A 20441-nucleotide genomic window follows, 5' to 3' on the forward strand; every position below is an offset into this window, starting at 1 on the left:
CTTTCCGTTTAACGCGTATCTGCAACTGCAACGAGAGTGTTGTTGATGTGTCACCGGGACGATATGATTTTGGAGCTGGGACAAACGGTAGTTCTTCCTCCTTGATGTACCTGGGGGGTACAAATATTATTCAATTCGGTGTTGCGGTATCTATAGATATGTACTTGCACAGTATGTACAATATGTACGTACTCCGTATATTTATACTTGTAGTTTACGGTAGCGTTGGTACAACAGCGAAATTTAGTGCTTGATTGAGTTAAATGCAATCGATTATTTCACTGCACAAGTTCTTGAATAGGGTGGCGGCCCCATTATTCAATTATGATATAATAGGCAGACGTCACGGTATCAGCTCTTTCAAATTAAATGATGCTGCAGTCGGCAAATGTCTGACCTTGTAGCGAATGAAAACCGCTGATATGCTAACTATTAGGTTCAATTCATTGATACAGATGCTGTGCATGCAATTATGATCCACAACACAACCTTGTTACTACCTCCACCAGAAAACGTTGTGCCTTGCAGACTAAGTTAAGGAAGAAGCCAGGTTGTTGGTTGCCCTTCGAAATAAGTGCATATCTCTGATACTCGTAAATCATAGCAATAATAGTTCTATAGATACACTACATACGTTCTCTGCATGTGGAATTCTTCTTCGGTGCTATTGTAAAAAATTGTTGTACCCGCCTGATTTTATTTTCTTTTCTTAATCAGGTTTGTCATGCCCTGCTAAATAAGCACTTTACCGGTGCCGACTGCGGTGCATGAGTCTCGTGATTTTAACATGTTTGCAATCTCGAGTTTATTTCCAGGATTTAATTTTGTTAACGTTTTTTATCTGTTTGGGATCATGGCGTACATTATTATCATAACTTTCAAGTACTGGGCTGTATCACCAGAGCAAGACAAGAACCAACGCTCCTTCTGCACACTTCTTAAGTTGCGGTTTTGTTATTGTCGAACCATTTTCGTAAACCTAGCTGTAGAAAATTTAATGGGCTTCCGATTTCCAGTGAGCCTTGTACAAGCGGAAAAATATGAAACATGAAATGTAACAGCAGGAACGCACGCTCGTTGGTTGCACTTGTTGTCGTTAAAACCTTTTGAAAATTCCAGAAATAAATTATTCTTTTTATTACAAGATCGAAAGATTTCACGACTAAAGCGTTGTACTAGAAAAAGCAACACGAAAGCAAATTCACAGGAGCGGTGAAGAAAATATGCCAAGCCATGGTAGCCCTTCTTGACGTTATGCGGAATCGCCTGCAAGCGACAGCTGCAGTGCCAAGCGCCTGGGTAGGTGCCTACCGGCTATCCGGTTCTAGCGGGATTCCGCGTGTAAACTTCCTTGCGATATCGCTTTCGAATTCGGCGTAAACGCAGTACTCCGTGACATAAGGCCGAAATCGGCAAAAGTATAAGCGAGGAAATGTAAAATCCAAAAATTTAACCAGGTCCTAATCGGACCATCAAAAACAAAAGAAAGGGTCAAAATTAAAGGGCTGGGGGATTTAGCATTACAGCGTCAATAGGCGCACTAATGGCCAACCTTGACGAAAAGGAGGCTCGGTTGTTGCAAGTCATATTATATACTCCACTGCGATCATTGACAAGGTTAATAACACACCGTATTAATAACTTAACACGAGATCATACAAGATAGTGAAAGGATTTTTAACAGAAAGGTATTCGCGTGTGTTCATTCAACTTTGTAGACTTATGACGAAAACCGACTCGTGCGTGACTCATGAGACATTTGTTGCCGTTTCATTGCAAACAACTCCGAATTAAAAATTGTTTAAATTCAGTTGAGCGCATAACAGATAGTAGGAAATTTACAAATCTGTCTCGAAATTCAACACTAAACATCGCATAAAGAGATGTGCGTTTAAAAAAAAACTGAAATGGGGATTTACATTAATTTCATATGAATTATACGTGTAACAGCTAGCAAAAATTATACACAGGTTGGCTGTAATCTACTTTGCATAAACTTCTTATTAAAGAAAACTCATTTATCATTATTATCGACTACTTTGTTCTTTTGGTGCGTCCTTGTAGTATGGCCAGTACGGTCATCCGCAGCGGCTTTATGGCAATGCAGAAAAAGAACGGATCCAATAGCGAATTAAGGTAGTAGAGCAACGATCCAATGACGAAGTGCAAATGGCTGTCATAGTCCATAAAGTCCGCCAGTGTGAAGAACGTCATGATGGGAGTCCAGCAAAAGATGACACCGAGAACGAGGTACGTCAGAACGGCGAAACTCTGAGACCGTTTTGGATGGACGGCGGCGTGTTCGATGGGCACGCTAGGTTTGTGTGTGGGTGAGTATTTATCCGGTGGTTCCGCGATGTCTTCACCTTCGCCACCGTCTTCATCGGTCAAAGTTAGTTTCAAGTCGTTCCCTAGCAAAAACCAGCAGAGAATTAGCTCGAGGAAAATGTAACTAAAGGGACTGTATTTCATTGTCGTACCGGTGCTGCTTGGGTTGGCGCAAGACGGACCCTGATAGACAGTATTCATCTTTAAGCTGCCGTGTCGTTGCCCAGTACGAACTTGACCTACTGGAGTAACCAGTTTTTGACGCATTCGAATTTTCCACCATATGAACGGATAGGTAATCTGCAGAAAAAACATCATATCATTTTAAAAAAATTTCTGCTTTGACCTGTTTGGCTGTTTCCTTCTAAAGATTCTATTGGCTCTCAGCCTTTCCTTGATAGGATGTGCTAAGTTGCTAACCCAGCCATCAACCCTTAATAGAATGACAGAACATGATTTTGAATGCCATGTTGAAACTTAGAGAAACCTTATTTCCAAAATCCGCTACGTATTTAGCAATTTTGCACAGTATGTAATCGTAGTAGGTCACATGCGCAACCATTTGCGGCTGTCTTCCATCACGGGTTTGAACTGAATTGTTGAAAACGAATCTGCTGGTCATGCTAAATTTAATCAAAAGGTGACTCTGCAGGATTGTGTATAATGAAAGGGTTGGTCACGGAAATAGATTAGTGACGTTGCAAAACCGCACAAGCAGAACAGGCAATCTGAAATTTGTCAGTACACGCACAGCTGCTGTATGTGCTGTAATCAATTTAAAGTTAGTCATTAGGGGATTAATAATCAGGTGTAGAAGGTTGTAGAGTTGTGACGCATTTGATTTTGTGCACGTAATGAGGAAATATAAGAGAATCAACCGTGAAAAACTGCTTACCGTAATAACAACAAGAGTTGAGTTATATAAGCACCACTGAGTAGCCATTGCCCATACTGGCTGTGCTGTAGTATTAACAAAGCAGGTTCCGTCATCCTTTCGCAACCCTCTTGCATCCGGCACCATTCCCGGCATCAGCCAGATATGAACATACACCCATGTTCCTATGCATAACCAGATGGCTGTTGTTTTGGTGTGGTACTGCTTGTAAATGATTGGCCAGAAGAGCGCACAGAACCTGTTAAGGCTAATCAGCGCATGCGTATTGCGCACAACACCGGCAAACACCCATTTAACGTACAAGTTAAAATTGCAAGCTGTTCGGCCAAATATCCAGACTGGTTGGAAGAGGCTAGCCACCATAAAAGGCAGATCAAATGCCGATTGGCCAATATCAGACACAATCAAGGATATCAGGTAGCAGTTAAAAGGTGTCCGCAGATGCCGGTTCACTAAAAAAGCTGCTATAATAACTATATTGCTGGCTGTGGTGGCGATGGAAAGCAAGATGAGCAGATACGGGAGAGCAGTGTTAATGGCCGAATAGTTCTCCTGCTGGGAATCGATTATTAACGATACGTTGTGGGAGAAATTCCCACCGTGAAAACGGGAATGGGACGTGTTATCCGCTACAGAAAGCATCTTGATATTAACTGGGGTTACTCTAACTACAGCAGATTTTAGAAAAAGGTTTGGTACAACATAATAATCTTGCGCGGTGCAGAGGTATTTTCAGTATTCTTGTAATGAGAGGTCTGACAAGCATAAAGAAGCAACATCGCCTTTTCCTGCTGCATAGCAGCAAGTTGCGTGCACTGTCGGAAATGAAGTCACGCTAATTTCCGACTGGCTATAGGCTATGGCCTTCCTGCTCAAGTAGTGAAAATTTGATTATTGTACTGAAAGCTGACATTGTGCTATTGAGTTACCTGTCCGCTCAGTCATATGCAGGACTGGCAACACGGGAAAACGGAAAGCCGGTATGATTATATTTACAGGATCGATTTCATTTCATCTACAGACTGCTATCGCGTCTTATAAAAAAGTGGGACTTCTAAAGATTCCACGTAAATAGCGCGAGTTATCATTTTAACTTACATCTTCGCACATGATTTGTTTGCTTTTTGTCTCGAAAGTTTTTACGTTGGCAAACAAAGCAGTTGGTGAGTCAGATTCACACCTCTTGAGCCAATATACCCATTTTAAGTCGCTATTGATCATGTTCCACTGAACGCAGACTGTAGGTATTTATAACAATTAGTCTCAATTGCAATAAGCTTTTTGCCCCGAAATGCAACACTGTTAAAGGTAAAAAACCACAGAAGCGATGAAAAACTGGTCAATGATAGATACTGAAAGGAAAATATTGGATCTTACCCGTTAGAACGATTACTCTGTTCAGCCAAAGCAAGTCTGTTCGTATTCAAGAAACTGTTCAAGAAGCCTGACAAAGTATGTGTTATACATAATATGATTGACATAATAATTTTTCCACAAGATTGCCGGTTTCCCATTACGTGGCATGCACAAAATATCTGCTAGACCAAGAAGTCATTCAGTTTCTATCAGATTTCGAAATATCAAGGAAATAGATCTATATTATGATCGGCCGCCCCGTGGAACGTGGCTAGAAAAAACCGCTAAGCAAATTAAAAAACCGATTTCACGATTAAACTCAGCATGTTCCAAAAGGGTCCCACATGCATTTATTTTCCGAAAATATCTTTCCTGAGACCATCGTTCGGATGTCGGTACCGGTACAGACACGGTTCAAGGTGACCTTGAAAACTTCTAAAACATTGTTGCGTGGAGCAATTAATATTCCAATACAGAGAGAGTAGTGTAGTAAGTAATAAAAACTGAATTTTTTAAAAATAGATTTCAGGACTGAAAAGTGCAAATTTCATGAAGTTGTATCACACCGGAAGCCTTTGTAAATTAAAGAGATGTCTGCCGGTGACATTCATAGCCGGGGCCGACTTTAGTGGGCTTACCGCATGGGAACTTTTGCTTTCGCGCGTTCTTATGCATAATTACATCGTAAATTTTAAATCGTATAAATTTACAAAGGTATATTTTGAAAGCAAAATAGTGGAAATCGTTCTAATTCCGTGAAAACGACCGACATTTACGTACTACCTGCTACTCATAGTTATACGTTTGCTTGCAAAATTTGGAAAAGATCGATCGGATCGTTTGGATTGGATCTATAATGAGACTTTTGTACCCCTCAATTCTTTTTAAGCATTTTAAAATTTTTGGCACATTTTGAAATTTTCGGCACACTTTCGTGCATGAGCAGAAGACGAAAACGCAACGTCTGCTCGATGGAAGCGAGTGGAAAACTGCGACTGTCTGATCAAATTACTGTAATCAAAAACTCTCGGTGCATATGGGCAAAATTGCTGACAAGGGACAAGTGAGTGTATGACCACGAAGCACGACCACCAAAACTACCCCTGGAATGTTTGCCCATTGTGTGTGTGCAGTACGAGACTACTGATCAGGTCAACTGAATGAACGGAAATTACGAGAACTGGTGTGAACTGTTCCCAGAAATTAAGACTATGGGAGAACCGAACCGATACCCCTGCTCACCGCTCAGTGCTTGAGGTGCCAAGTGCACAGAATCACACAAAGGGTCACACTTTCCACTGACCAAACCTACACAAGAAACGGGAAGCATGCAACGTAGACCAGATGAGACCAGAACCGTCAACCATCCGTGTCAACGAATTGTTTCAAATGCATTTTCTCGTTTCAGAATGAAATATTTATTCTGAAGCGATCGAAATTCAGAGCTATTCAACCCGTAGTCCATACCAATGGACGGAAATTACAGGACCTGCTATTGCGTATGAACGGGAGACAGTGCGGCATTGCATAGCGTTCTAGTATTATTATTTTTACTATTGTCATCTTCCTGGAGCAGGCAATCCATTCCATGGAATTTCGACAGTGACGTTACAGTTGTTAAAATGACAAAGCTTTGTCGGGTCGAAACTTTGCGGCCTGTATTTCTGACCGCGAAGTGCAGTAAATCAAAATTAATAATATACGTTCAAATAATATCTGGTACTACTTCATATGTTCGGGGCTGTCCTAGCACGTAATGTAATGCCGAAAGCTCTTTCGACGCTACGCAATCTTCGAAAAAGAAACGCACACAAAAACCATATTGTTAAAAAATGGACGGAAATAAAAGATTCTTTTAAGTTTTTCTTCGCCTCGTTTATATGCTGCGTTCTAAACTTCTAATAAATAATTCTTGGACAATATATTAAACATTACTTTTTATATATATGTACATCAATTATTCAAACTTCCGATACAAAAACTATTTTTTAGGGAATCGACTGTAGACCACAAGAGCATCTGAGGCGAAGCCGAAGATGACTCTTGTAAGTAATTAAAACAAGGGTGACAAAGGCCATACGTAGTTAACGACAACGATCGAGAAACGCCGACAGGGTGTTGGGGCAACTGGCCAGCCTCAGCCCGGCAGCGGAGTCTCGTGGAAACGTCAGAACATGCACGGCCACCGGAAGGAGCGTTTTTGCGAGCGACTGTGCGATGCTAACACCTGATGCGTGGCCAGGTGTGCTCCCTGATTCGTGGCCAGGGAGTTGAATCCTGATTCATGGCCAGGATGATGCGTATGCGGCTACTTCCGGTGCGGTTCTGTGCGTACCATTGTGCGAGAGAGCTGCGCGAGTGAGGAGGTGCCCCAAACAGAAAGGTACGCGTTGGACAGGGACGGATGTAGCGCAGAAACGAGGACGATTTCCATCGTCCCCGTGCGCATATCGCTTCGGCCGAAGCGCCACTGGCGGCGGCTGATGTTGCGCCACCGATGCGGAAACAATGCGAGGAATAGCGATCTCGGTCTTCTTCCGGTGGAAGAGATATTTTGAGCGCATTGGACAGGTCATTTCTGGTCAAGTAACGGCCGCTGTCGTGGACAAAGAACGGCAGATTCGGTGGTCGCTGAAGCTGGCGACGCTTTGTGTAGGCAAGGCAAGCTGCGAAGGTTGCCGGCGCCTCACTCGGCGTGAGCGATAGCTTAATGCCCTTTCGGCGCTGATCGGTCTTTGACTGCTTCAGCGTTATCTCCAGCGTGTATGTGCTCCAATGGACATCTTGCAATAAAAGAGTCGTGGCAGGGTCGAAAGAGGTGGGAGATGGTGACGTCAGCTCTGAAACACGCAGGAGAAAATGATGAGATATTGTGAAAGCGGCCCAAAACATTTGTTGGTCGTGAAGGTTGGGCGTGGCTAAATGCAACCGCTTCGGTAAGCGGCTCAGCAGTGCGGCGGTTACAGGTAGTCGTTGATCTGGCTGCGGAACGTTTAAGCGTCGAGCGCCCTCAAGGATATGCTTCAGTCTAGGATTAAAGGTGGGATCCGGCATTGCTTGCGACAGATGACGTCTTGCTATAGCTGCTAAGTAGACACTGATGGTCGATGCTGATGACTTCTGGTTGAATAGGTGGGCGACGTACTCTTCTACGATTTGCTGGCTGGCTGGCCACGGGTTAGCTTTTACGACTCTGCAAAACTGTTCAAAGCTTCGCTCTCCGTTGGCGTATGCTCTTCGGGTAGCAGGAGCCACTCCGGCGGCGAAGAGGTCGTCTGGGCGGACCATACAATCGGGGGTTCTTTTCCGATCAGGAACGGCTGCAGCCGTGAGAGCAGGTCCGGTGGTTCGATCCCAACACTGCTTGCCGAGGCGAGGAGTTGTTGGAAACGTTGCGTCTGAAAACGGGACAATGCGTCAGCGATGCTATTGTCGGTTCCTGCAATGTGCACTATTTTCACGACAAAATTGCTCTGTGCGGTGACAAAATGCATTCGGCGAATCATTTCCATTATGCCTGGGTTCCGACAACAACCGGCTGACCACGACTGAACTGTGCCGGTATTGTCACTATGAAACATTACTCTTTTACATCGAAGCTTACCACCCCATACGACGCACGCTACATATATTGGGTACATTTCCAGGAATGTGATGGGTGGCTTTAACTGGACTAACCACTCTGGCCACGTTCCCTGAAACCATTCGTTACCAAACACCCCGCCGTAACCGATCAAGCCGGCTGCATCTGTGAATAGGTGCAGCGTGCTTGCCGGTAGCCATTCTGGCTGCACAAGGCAGTAGTTCCATTCCATGCCGGCAAGAATTCCTGCCACCATGCAATGTCCCTTCGAAAACCATCGTTCAGTGTGATGTTGTAGTAAAGTCTACTGACTTTGCAACTGATATCAATCATTCGCCTCAGAAATATTCGGCTAGCTGGGATGCATTTGGTTACAAAAGATAGCTTGCCTACCAGACTGAGTAGCTCTCGCTTCGTACACTGCTTTCGCCCTGAGAAGCTGTTTAAAAGTAATGTCAGTTCTTTCATCCGCTCCGCTGATACCGACAACGTGAAGTTTACGCTATCGATAACTATACCGAGAAACTCGATAACCGTTGTCGGGCTGACTAATTTCTGCTCGTTAACGGGTACGCCAAGGTATTTGCAGACAGACAACATCTGATTCACTACCCTGCCGCATTCTGGGCTGTCTGGTGCGCCGCATGCGAAGTAATCGTCTAGAAAATGTAGTAAAGAGTCTTTACCTGTACATTTTTTAAAGACCCATTCGAGTATGCCGGCGAATTTATCAAACAAGAACGGGCCCGACCTCAAACCGAACGACACTACAACGTCGAAGTAAAATGCGCCATCCCAGTAGTATCCCAGTAGATGCCAGTCTGCGGACCGAACTGGCAAATTTCGGAAAGCAGATTCTATATCGACTTTTGCCATAAGTGACCCTCTACCTTGTTTCATCACCATCTTAACCGCGTCGTCTACGCCAACGTAGATTAACGAGTACTTATCTTTTGATATGCCGTCGTTGACGCTGCATCCGAAAGGTTGCGATAAATCCATGGTGACGCGGTGTCCTGACGGCTTCTTTGGGCGCAAACCAAGAGCATTGGTGACGAAATGCGGATGTGGCTCGGTAACGAAAGGACCCATTGTGTGTTTCGCGAGAATCTCTTTGCCGATCATCGAAGTAATGACCGCAGGGTCGTTGAGTGCTGAACGCGCGTTTCTGGTAAAGCGACGGAATTGAGGGCCCTCGTAACCCACGCTGAAACCGAACCTAAAGCCCTGCAATATAAAGCAAACAGCATCACGATCAATGTGCTCTACCAGTAGTTCCGCAAGCCTATCGACGGAGACTGGCGTGGCCACTTCCGGGTTTGGACGTGTGACCATTGGGAGAATTGTGCTGCACTGAATCGTGCTCGTGGATGGTGTGGTTGGGGGATCGGCATGCTCCACAGTGGTGCGTGAATCGGCAGCTGGATCCTTTCGTGCATTTCCCGTTATTCCAGTTCCTGCACAGGTCTGGCGGGATGTGTCGAAAGGGCTGTTCCGCCGTAGCGTTCTTGAGACCATGTGCAGACAACTGGAACTTCTTGGGACATGCTTGTTCCGGGTGGTCCGGAGATTGGCATGCCCGACACAGCGGCAGGTAAGCTTGATTCGGCAGACGGGCGACGCAGCGATCGAGCAGGTTGCGATCTAACAGGCTCCACTGATCAGGACTGGTGTCGCGGGTGCGGCTGGCGCGGAACGTTTTGTCATACTCTAACCATACGACTGGCGCGTAAATACCGGCTAAATCGGTTATAATGGCCTGATAATTATTCAGCGGATGCTCTAACGCCGGATGGTAGTAGCCGCGTACTCGTCGGAACACCATGAATGCTTCCGTCCATTGCGTAAACGAAGTAATCGTGACCTTTCTTGGTTTAGAATCTGACAGAACGTAGCTACCGTCTCTAATCTCAATTTTCGCTTCGCCGTGGATTGGCGACATTATGCTGTTCGCTCTGAGCAACTTGTCTAAATCTACGTTGACAGTAAGATCGTAGAGTTCTTCCAAGCATTTTTCATTTACAAATGGAAACCCTGCCGGTAGCGGCGGTGCCTTCTTACTGTTAGGGGATCCACTGTTTGATGATGATGCCGGCTGGTTGTCGTTCATTCGCTGGGTGAGCTGGTTGATCTGGTTCATCATCAGCTGAAGAATCATGTTGGTCTCCGATGGCTGAACAATAGGCGGCGGCACTGTTTCGAGGGGGATGACATCCGGCTCCGCGACGTGTCCACTGGAAGCCGACTTCTTCTGCGCCTGCAGCAGCTGCAGGTTTCGCTGGGCTTGAGCGATCTGCTCGTCGATGTTGCTGATGGCCTGCGCTGAGCAACCACTCGCAACTGGTGCGATCTCTGGTGCTGCGGCGGGGTTGCGACGAGAACTTGCACCGGCGCGGGTCGTACGTTTCCCTGGCGGCTCCCGGGCTCCGGACGGTCTCTTCCTTCCCGGCCCCGCGTCCTGTCATTTCCACGCGAGTGAGCTGATCTCAGTAAAACCTTATTATTAAAATTGATCTGAATATTATTATTAAACTCCAAAAGATCTTAAATTCGTAAAGGTCACATGCAACGCTAGTCGCAATACAATTTCCACTTGTATAATTCGCTGCGCATCACGAAACTAAAATGACAAGGTAACATCAAGAAATTCAATGCAAACTAAAAATCGGGCCAACTCTATCCGGATCCGTGGCAAGCGGGCTGGTGGTACGAGATAGGAGCAGGCAGGTAGTACGCTGGCGAGCATAATGAATTCGGCGAAGTCCGATGAGGATATGATTGTCCAGCAGGTCAAATTGAAGGATGCTGATTTCCACTATTCATCGCTGTTCTAAATAAACGAGAAATTATGTCTGGCCGGCGTTTCTCTCACCGCGTTAAACCAAGTTAGCGTGACCACGCTAACTTCCATTACTGCAAATCAGAAGAAAGGTAATGCCGCAAACAATCTTGGTAACGCCGAGATGCCACTGGCATGTATTGTAGCACGCGCTTCTGTTGGCCCAACAGCCCAATTAACAGTGTACAGAGTACTCCGTACATGACTACCCGCTCGGTGAACTGAGATTCACGCGCAATACATCAGCTTAAGGTTATCTCACGAGCGAGTGACCAATTTATTGTCCTTTCTGCTGCTGATAACATATGGTTTGTGACTTTCGGTTTTGGAGTAATCAAATGCCATTATTGTCGTTTCGTTTTGTTAATTTTTTTGCTAACGTAGTGTATATACGTAGCATAAATAATCAACACTGCAGCATTGTAGCTCATTTGGACAAGGAAGAAGGTTTTCTACAGAAAAACAAACCTAGCACCGTGCTACCTAGAGGCCTAATCGCAATACAGATAAAAATTGGATCCAACAACGAATTAGTGTAGTACAGCAGAGACCCAACAACAAACAGCGTACTATTACCATAGTTCACAAAGTCCTTAACAGTAAAGAACGTCATAATGGGCGTCCAGCAGAAGATGACCCCTAATACGAGATACGTTAAAACGGCTAAACTCTGTGAATGTCGTCTATTAACGAGATCTTTCCTGCTGGTTTTGCTGTCTTTTTGCTTCTGAATGTTTTCAGCTGGAATTTCTTCGTTAGTCTCACCCTTGCCAATATCGGGTGCATCTTCATTTCCGATCATAACTGCGCATTGCAACATGAGATCAGTGTTATTATAAAAACTAATGAACGGAATGCGCTCATGACTCACCGGACGTTCCGGCAGGACCACATGTTGGTTGGCTCGTTTGCCGGCTGTACGGAGTTGATGTTGCAGGCATTTCTACCTTCGAATCTCGGCTGCTTCCGCGCGGTTGGATAAATTTCCGTCTCTGGCGAATCTTCCACCAAATAAACGGATACGTCACCTGTACAGATATAACGGAAATATTCTTAGATATTTGTAGAGTAGGCGCTTTAGCTGTCTCTAAAGATTAAATTTCCAAAAAGATTTCGATACGGACTGTTTTCAAAGAATATACTGTAACTTGGAAAAAATCTAATAATCTTTATATAAAATCAAATTAATCATCTACAGCTACTAACGATTGAAGAAACCTGTTGCGTAAGACTTACGCCAATGGCCCTTAAAATCGGATATTGCAAAGATAAGAACGTTCGTTTTGACCTTTTTGGTTTTCAAGTTAACAGAAAAGGTTTGCTGTCTGAGTACTGACCACTATAATTAAAAGCGTAGAGTTATATAGGCACATCTGAGTGGTGATCGCCCACGTGGGTTGCGCTGTCGTATTGACGAAACATGTCCCATCGTCTCTTCGAAGACTAACCGCATCCGGCACCAGTCCAGGCAACAACCAAATATGTATATAAATCCACATCCCAATGCACAACCATACAGCCAGTGTCCTAGTGTGATGGTAGCGGTATGTAATCGGCCAGAATAACGCCCATATCCGGTTCAGACTGATGAGTGCATGAGTGTTCCGCACAGCCGCCGCAAATACCCATTTGGCGTACAGGCTAAACGTACACGCTGCCGGTCCTAACGTCCATACCGGATGGAATGCACTGACAATGGTAAACGGTATGTCGAATAACGCTTGCAGAATGTCGGACACGATGAGCGATATAAGGTAGCAGTTGAAGGATGTAAGCAGCAGGCGGTTGACAACGAACGCCGATAAGACGACAATGTTGCATGCTGTTGTCGCAATGGATAGTAGGACTAATATATACGGTAAGACAGTTAAAAAGCTACCTGTAGTGCTAAGGCTTTTATTTGCTGCTGGGAAGAAGGAATAATTTCCCACGAACTCGGTCAAGTTTTTCGTTCCGTTGAATTTATACATTACGGGAGATCGGCAGTGAGAAAGATAAAGTTTTAGTAAAGAACATTTTGTCTATAAGAAGGCGTGCTGAAGCTGACTATAGCGTGATGTCGTCAGCGGGAAATCGAAAAGCTTAATAAGAGCTACGTTGTCGGTCTTCCCTGATCATTACAGAAAATTTAATTACAGTCGCACGTTATGAAATCGAAAAGCCTGGAGCAGGTCTGGCAATGAAAAGGCTAATTTGGACCGTTATAGTTTTATACATAGCTACGTAAAAGGTGTGTGCGGTTACGAGAAACGCAGAATTAGTGGTATATTATTATGACGCGGGAGGAGATGCTGCACGTGCTTTGGATAAATTGGATGTGAAAATAACTGCCGAGAAGTAATGACAATCAGCAAAAATACGAGGTAATTGAACACTGCACCATATGTTACCGGTCAGATCCATAGACTCGGACACCGTTCAATTTGAACGTTGTGAAGAGTTACAGTTACTGCAATGACAGAAAATAATGACAGAAATTCCCAGTTAGTACCGGGTGGCCGAACAAAATGGCCCTCTCCGTTTTTCGTGCGCCCCTCGCAAACTACTTGACTGTAAACAGCTTAGGCTTGTTAGATAGACAATTTTAAAAACTACTAAAACCAATAAAACGTTTTTTTTGAAAAATTGAGATTACCTCGTTAACTATGGCGCCAATTAAAATTTTGTCGAAATTTTTAGTGTCCCAGCTCTCAAAGTTAAAAATTTCGTCTCGCTTCGTTTCCGTGAGTAATATTTTAATTTTTTAAATTGTTTTATCTCGAAAAGGACCTAATCTTACAGTGGGAAAAAAACTGTTGGACATGTGCATGGGGTGGATAAACTATGCGCTAAACAAACTTTTGACTTTTCTAAAAAAATTCAAGTTTTTTACTTTGCTTTTTTAGGTATTTTAGTAACAATTTTTTTGTTCATGACAGGGTGCAACAAAAGCACCGGTTCAACTGACAATTGTAGATGGGTGGTTGCCCTTTCAAACACGGGTTTGAACCAGGACTGCTTTCGAACCGATGGTGTAAAAACTGTTTTCGAAAAATATGCTACCCCGTTTCATGAGGATTAAATGTAGGGAGTATCAATCTTTCGCTCCTTAGCCACACAGGGTCACCAGCGACATTCTGGTTTTTACCGTAAAAAAAAACAGGAACAATTTTTCTTTCCGAAACAGTAAGGTGATAAACAGTAATGGGCTTAGTTGAATATCTTCAATTTTAATTCGAAAGTAGGAAAATTTGAATTTTGGTTTCCAGGACAGTATCCAACTCTGCCAGTTTTTCAAAAATAATTCAGAAAAAAACCAAATTGTTTTACCCTAATGGTTTGACATAATTTTTATGTGCTACAGACATTGCTCTTTCGAGTAAAACTAATGTCATCTCAGTCGAGCACTGGACAGACCCAGGGCACCTCAATGAAACATAGGGCCATTTTGTTCAGCCACCCGGTACATCAAAATTCCGACTGAGATTGGTATCGTTCAAATGTCAGCGGTATTTCCTATCAACGGAATTTTCTTATTATGAAAAAGGCGGCGGAATTTCCTGTAGACGGAATGTCCTTACTGCCAGACAACCGGCGGAACTTCTTAACCCCATGAGGCCGACCCTCGATTACTCCTGTCACGACCAACAACAAAAGACGCGAAGCCCAGTAGAAATTGGGAGTATTTTCTGAATGTTCCGGATATTACTCCGGAAATTTGATTTCCGACTTACTTGGCTACCATCTCATAAAAAGAAGCAAAAAATCATTTTGGAATATTGTATGGGCCAATAGGAGGAGCGTATAACGATGCGTAAAGGTGGAGGTGCGTATAACGATGGAATAAAAAAAAATTCAGAATTGTTTGACGCTGGTACTTATGCTGTTATTATTGATACGGTATAAGGGGGATTAAGGGTACAGGATATTATTGATACGGTACACGGGGGATTAAGGGTAGATTAAGGGAGCACATCCGGAACAAAAATCGGTTATCATAATTTCTAAGAATATAATTCGCCAAGAATTACCACGGTTACTGAAAATCGGATAACAAAATCGTTCTAAGACAAGCAACGGTAAAAATACTTCAGTTACATGTGCATAAATTGCGACGATGGAAGAAGCCCAGGACGGTTGCTCGGAGTGGTCTTATTGCGATACAGAAGAAAATTGGATCCAGCAGTGAATTGGAATAGTACAATAAGGATCCGATAATAAAGAGCAGGTTATTGTTAAAATCAGTAAAATCGGCTACGGTAAAAAACGTCATAATTGGTGTCCAGCAGAAAACGACTCCCAGGACGAGATACGTTAACACGGCGAAGCTCTGAGAACTTTTGGACGACGTCATGACACCTTTTCCAAGTGTCTTTTGGAAGGACTGGCCCGAGGCAATGTTTGGCGACGTATCCGGTGCCTCGTCCTCATCGATATTATTAATGTCAACTTCAGTAGCCACTATAACACCTGATACTTAGGTACTGCACAAATTATGCAAAGTTCTTTACCGGCATTGTAAAGGTCAACATCAGTATCTTAGTTTAATATTTAATAAAATATTAGAAGCTTACCAGAGCCAATTGTTGGACCACATGTTGGCTGAATGCTTTGTCCATTTTGAGTGGTGCCTTGCTCACAACTTGTTGTATTTGTGAAACCAACTCGAGGAACGATTAACTTACGGCGTTGGCGTATCTTCCACCAGATAAATGGATACGTTACCTAATGGAAAAACCATTATTATCACGGAAGTACACCCTTTAAAAACCAATCCAACCATGAGGCAGTAACAAAATTCAAGTTCTCCGGTTCTGTTTCGGTACTGACCGTTATAATAACAAGAGTCAAATTGTATAGGCACATCTGCGTAGTCATTGCCCAGACTGGTTGAGCAGTCGTATTAACAAAACACGTGCCATCGTCTTTCCTCCACACCATGGCATCCGGTACGAGCCCTGGCATCAGCCAAACATGGACGTATACCCATGTCCCAACACAAAGCCAAATCGCCGTGCTTTTCGTATGATAATGCTTATACGACACCGGCCAGAATAACGCCCAGATTCGGTTCAAACTAATTAGTGCATGGGTATTACGCACCGCGGCAACATACACCCATTTAGCGTACAGATTAAAATTACACGCAACATGCCCTAACGGCCACACCGGCTGGAACCCGCTGAGAATGGTAAAAGGCATATCTAGTGCCGCTTGCCCAATGTCCGAGAGGATGAGCGATATCAGATAGCAGTTAAAGGGCGTGCGGAGATGGCGGTTGACGAAGAAGGCCGCCAATACGACACCGTTTGCACATGTGATAGCAACGGCGAGAATTATAGAAACATATGGTACAGTGGCGTAAAATGTAGATAGAGACACGGATTGCTCCATTAAGGCTAGCTTCGAATGCAGCTGATAAAATAACCGGCATCCGATCAGGTCAGTATTTCCCAAGTTCTTACAGGAAACTTGTCTAACGGTGGTATTTATATAATAAACGATGATGGCGCGGTACGTAGGCGCGGATAACTTGAAACCGGTGTCCCTTTCATTTAAATCCAATGGTCGGTTCCGTTTACGGAAAGAAGCTTTCCTCCCCAGGACATTCAGCCCCCACATCTTTGTTGAAATTCAATGTCCAAGATTTTAGTGAGCAAGGTCTACCTGAGAGAGTGATCACTGTACTTGTAGTTGTGACTTTTGTCATAACATTGCTTTGATATTGGCATTTTGCATTAGAATAATGTTGTCGAGCGTAATGTTGATACTTTTGTATATTTTGATGCTTTGGTCTTTCTGAAAAAGTCCTGTGGGAAAGGCCGGTGTAGTATTAGATGACTGTATAAAAGATGCTTCAAGACAGATTTCCTTGGTAGGCGATTCAATAGTATTAAATTTTCACATACAGTAGTGCATTGTATTCGTTTAACGAATCAGGTGTAAATTGCGCTGAATAATTATCGAAATTCTCTAACTGGTGGCGAAAAGTAATTTTGATAAAATAGTATTCTGATGAAAAAATAATTTTGATGATTTAATTTTGATAATGCGATAGATAAAAAGATAAAACAATTAATGGTAAAGATATTAATAAAAACATAAACAGCACTCGGGTTTGCTTTCGTGTCCTGCGACTATAACAATGGCAGCGAGTGACGCTGAAAACTTAAATTAATGAACAAGAAGCGTTTACAATAAAATTTGTACATACCGATACTTAAGTCATAAAGACTGCTTTCCGATTACGTACTGTCGGTCCAAAAAAAACTTCATTATACGTAGTGCGACAGTGTGCAATTTAAATACTATGGGAAACTGTGATGCACAACTCCAGTTGGTGTTATTAATTTGTATTTCCCGCCAAATCGAATATGGGATTTTCGTAGCGAACTTTTCATGATACATAATCAATCACAATATTGAAATAATTACAGTACCATCAACGTATTGTATTTAGTGCTTTGTCAGAAAGGTCCGCACCGTTCCAGAAACGTCCTGCTTCCCGGTGCTAAAATGAATACAATAATGGTTGCATTCGTTTTTCGTCGAATTTCAGTGGTGATCCACTGCGTATATATTTCCTCGTCCACAGCTCTCCGGTTTCTTCGGCATCCAGCGGTCATGCGAGAAATGTCCGATCGGAAGGATCCAAGTGGTTGTTAGCGTAAGGTGTAATGCAATTTTTAATTGCTTAACAGCGTTGTACAGTACGTACTGAAACAAATACAGTGTTAATTCCAATAAGGTGTGGTGTGCAACTTGATCCTGCATAAGCATTGGTAATTCAAGTTGTGAAATCGCACGTGCACGTACAGAGTAGAAGCTAAACTGCAGCTGGACGCCCAGTTACGCCATGTTGCGTGCATGTTCCACCATGCTTTTCGCCAAACAACATCCAGATTAAAAAATTAGCGCATAAGTAAAAAAAGCTTCAACGAATCCAGCTAAAATGCTGTCTTTTTCGAGGCGTAAAAATACGAATACCGGTATATCGGTCAACTTATCGTGATCGCAATGAAGGACGTAACTAATAAATCGATTAACTTTCCGGTAGTGAAAACGTTTTTATTGACTTTAATTTCTGCTCATTTTGCTACTGTAGCGAAAACCAAGGGATTACATCTGTCGAACTCCAGTTACAAGTCGCATTCCAATACCCTCAACGTTAGCCTGGTTGTTATAGGCAGCACCGCTACAGATGGCGGATATGCGGTTTTACCTTACGTTGGTTTTACCTTACGTTTTGTGTAGCCGTTGATCGTGTGCAAGACATTTACAGCACAACAATGAACTTCAGTCTCCATTTTATCGGAGACCGTACGTGTTTAGGCCTTCCGTACAATCTTGTTGCACTGCTAGCTGAGTGGCATTACCAAAGAAATGAACACGACCTTACGATTTACCTCTCACCAGGTCAGTGAGGCGGAGTGTTGTAAAATGACTGCCTGAAATTATACTTACTGTGTTGTTTCACAGGATGCGCTAGAACGTTGGACATTGCTTATTTGCAAGCTCAGTGGAATACATTGTGGATTTTCTCGTACATCAGCTGCCACAGATTTTACTGACATGGTTCAATTTGAGATTTTTTTTATTAGGGAAAACGTCAACACAAAACAGCGCAGTCAACTTTTACAGACGTTCCCAACCTGGATATCCACAAATTATTTCCATATGTCGGAGTGGGCGGAATTATATATCAGCATTTTAAACAAATATAACTGGACAACCATTACTGTGGTAATCGACAATGGTTCTCCTGGATTTTTTGTTATACTGGGCTCGATGGCTCTCGTCCTACTCAAGTACCAAAAGCGGATAACATATACCGTCCGAAACATTGATGCCAAGCCAGATGCGGCTTTGGTGCATTCGAAAACATTCGTGCCAACAGCAGAAGTGAGTGATTATAGTGGCTGAATTTCCCATGCGCTCTTAGCAAAACAGTTTTACACCTCGTTCAAGCGTGAAATTATAATAACGTGCAAAATTAATGCAATACGAACTGCTACGACAAATTCCATGTACTACTTCGCTAGTCTGCAAATACTTACAGTAACTTTGTCTTCTTTACACTGCTGTTTTTTATAGTTGTGCTGTATTTTGGCCGTGGATCGGCTTTGCGCGAATTTCTGGTAAGATAATCGTTCTCCGGTTTTTCATTTCGTTTACCTTAAGAACTTTTCTATTGTAAAACCTGACAAATTTTTGCAGTATACCGCCTATCTACTGAACATGATAAATGGAGACTACGTAAGATCTAGTTTGTGGGTGACAATGCAAATCTAAAATTGTCTAACAACACACTTGTATAACAACGTAGCTAGGAAATCAATATTAACTGTTTCAGGTGCATATCTTGGTAGAAATCAATCTTTTTCCCCCATTGCACTGGCAAACGGGAAGCAAAGATGATCAGGTAGAAACGTAGCTGGTACTGTGCAGTACAATACTCTGTCCTTGAGCATGCATTCTTAGCCCAATATTTGGTGTGAATCGTGAAATAGGGGAACATATGTACATGACTTAAGAGTTCTAAACTGCAGAATTAGAAGTTCTCACTGCACTGCACTGTTAGTTTAGGTTATAGATGCACTGTTAGTTTACATAATATTAACAAGTTGTCCCGACGATAGGCCATTTTGCAGTCGCTCCAGTCGGTGCTGATCCTTTACTTAAGCGACGATACTCAGAATCCCGTGGCAAAGGAGCAGCTCGGGAAACAGTTCTTGTGGCGCACGGAGCGAGATTTTTATAACACTTATCCAGTATCTACTCAGGTAAACCGGGTTGCATTTAGGGTCAAAGACGGCAATCTGCGAAATCTGTTACAATTATTATTGTCGCGCTTGCTGTTATGTCTTTTCTAGCCGTACATCCTGCTAGTTTCTGCCTACACGACGGTTTTTGCCCTTGCGGAGGTAAAGTCTCCTACGAACGTGAAGCTTTCACGAGATTTCGTGAATACCCGAAAGGTATGATTTAACCATTCAAAAGATGAAATATTTTTCAGATCATTAACGATACTTTGGCAAAAAATAAAGCGCCTGATTAGAGCGGCTCGGTTTTAGCACAGCTGTTGACCAACCGCACCTTCAGCGATGATGTTGGGAACACCATGTATATCGACAGCGACGGACGGAGACGCACTGATTTCACCTTATCGTTCTTTGACAGCAATGGCAACCGCATGGTATTTTTTATTTTAGTACAAAATTAATACTCCTTAGGCTCAGTCAATGCCGCTGTACAATAGTAGTGCAGACTACTGACGTAGCTGCACCAGTAGTCTGACTCTGCACTATTGTAGACCGGAACTGGCTCATTATATGTATACTTCGAAGCACAGTAAGTGCTTTACTTGCAAATTGCAATGGAGCTCAACCTTTTCACATTGCACAGCGATTGCTGCAGAAGTTTGGCAAAACCGGAGCACTAGTCGACGTAATGCACTTGTT

General features: G+C 43.3%; 3 protein-coding genes across 3 annotated transcripts; all 3 read right to left on the reverse strand.

Annotated features, from left to right (window-relative positions):
• Positions 1-2034: 2034 nt before the first annotated feature.
• LOC129585423 (melanopsin-like) lies at positions 2035-3865 on the reverse strand. The gene is made up of 3 exons (XM_055478088.1): positions 3224-3865; positions 2481-2628; positions 2035-2411 (listed from the first exon to the last, which is right to left on the reverse strand). Exons 1-3 carry the CDS (start codon positions 3863-3865, stop codon positions 2035-2037), a joined length of 1167 nt encoding a protein of 388 aa, XP_055334063.1.
• A 2934-nt stretch (positions 3866-6799) lies between these two features.
• Positions 6800-7633, reverse strand: LOC129585424 (uncharacterized). The gene has a single exon (XM_055478090.1). It carries the CDS (start codon positions 7631-7633, stop codon positions 6800-6802), a length of 834 nt encoding a protein of 277 aa, XP_055334065.1.
• Positions 7634-15070: 7437 nt separating this feature from the next.
• Positions 15071-16485, reverse strand: LOC129585425 (cholecystokinin receptor-like). The gene is made up of 3 exons (XM_055478091.1): positions 15811-16485; positions 15555-15705; positions 15071-15441 (listed from the first exon to the last, which is right to left on the reverse strand). The coding sequence occupies exons 1-3, from the start codon at positions 16372-16374 to the stop codon at positions 15071-15073; spliced, it is 1086 nt and encodes a 361-aa protein (XP_055334066.1). The 5' UTR covers positions 16375-16485.
• Between the last annotated feature and the right edge of the window lie 3956 nt (positions 16486-20441).

This window comes from Paramacrobiotus metropolitanus, unplaced genomic scaffold, assembly GCF_019649055.1.
Source record: "Paramacrobiotus metropolitanus isolate TYO unplaced genomic scaffold, Prichtersi_v1.0 Parri_scaffold0000016, whole genome shotgun sequence".
In the NCBI taxonomy this organism is placed as follows: Eukaryota; Metazoa; Tardigrada; class Eutardigrada; order Parachela; family Macrobiotidae; genus Paramacrobiotus; species Paramacrobiotus metropolitanus.

Bases quoted from the DNA above. Each gene is read 5' to 3' on its own strand.
- LOC129585425 (XM_055478091.1), bottom strand. From the start codon at position 16,374: ATGGAGCAATCCGTGTCTCTATCTACATTTTACGCCACTGTACCATAT. The intron at 15,706-15,810 runs GTCAGTACCGAA...TTTTTCCATTAG, and splicing joins TGACTCTTGTTATTATAACG to GTAACGTATCCATTTATCTG. The intron at 15,442-15,554 runs GTAAGCTTCTAA...CAGGTGTTATAG, and splicing joins TGGTCCAACAATTGGCTCTG to TGGCTACTGAAGTTGACATT.
- LOC129585424 (XM_055478090.1), bottom strand. From the start codon at position 7,633: ATGCCGGATCCCACCTTTAATCCTAGACTGAAGCATATCCTTGAGGGC.
- LOC129585423 (XM_055478088.1), bottom strand. From the start codon at position 3,865: ATGCTTTCTGTAGCGGATAACACGTCCCATTCCCGTTTTCACGGTGGG. The intron at 2,629-3,223 runs GTAAGCAGTTTT...TTTTTTCTGCAG, and splicing joins CAACTCTTGTTGTTATTACG to ATTACCTATCCGTTCATATG. The intron at 2,412-2,480 runs GTACGACAATGA...GGTTTTTGCTAG, and splicing joins CGCCAACCCAAGCAGCACCG to GGAACGACTTGAAACTAACT.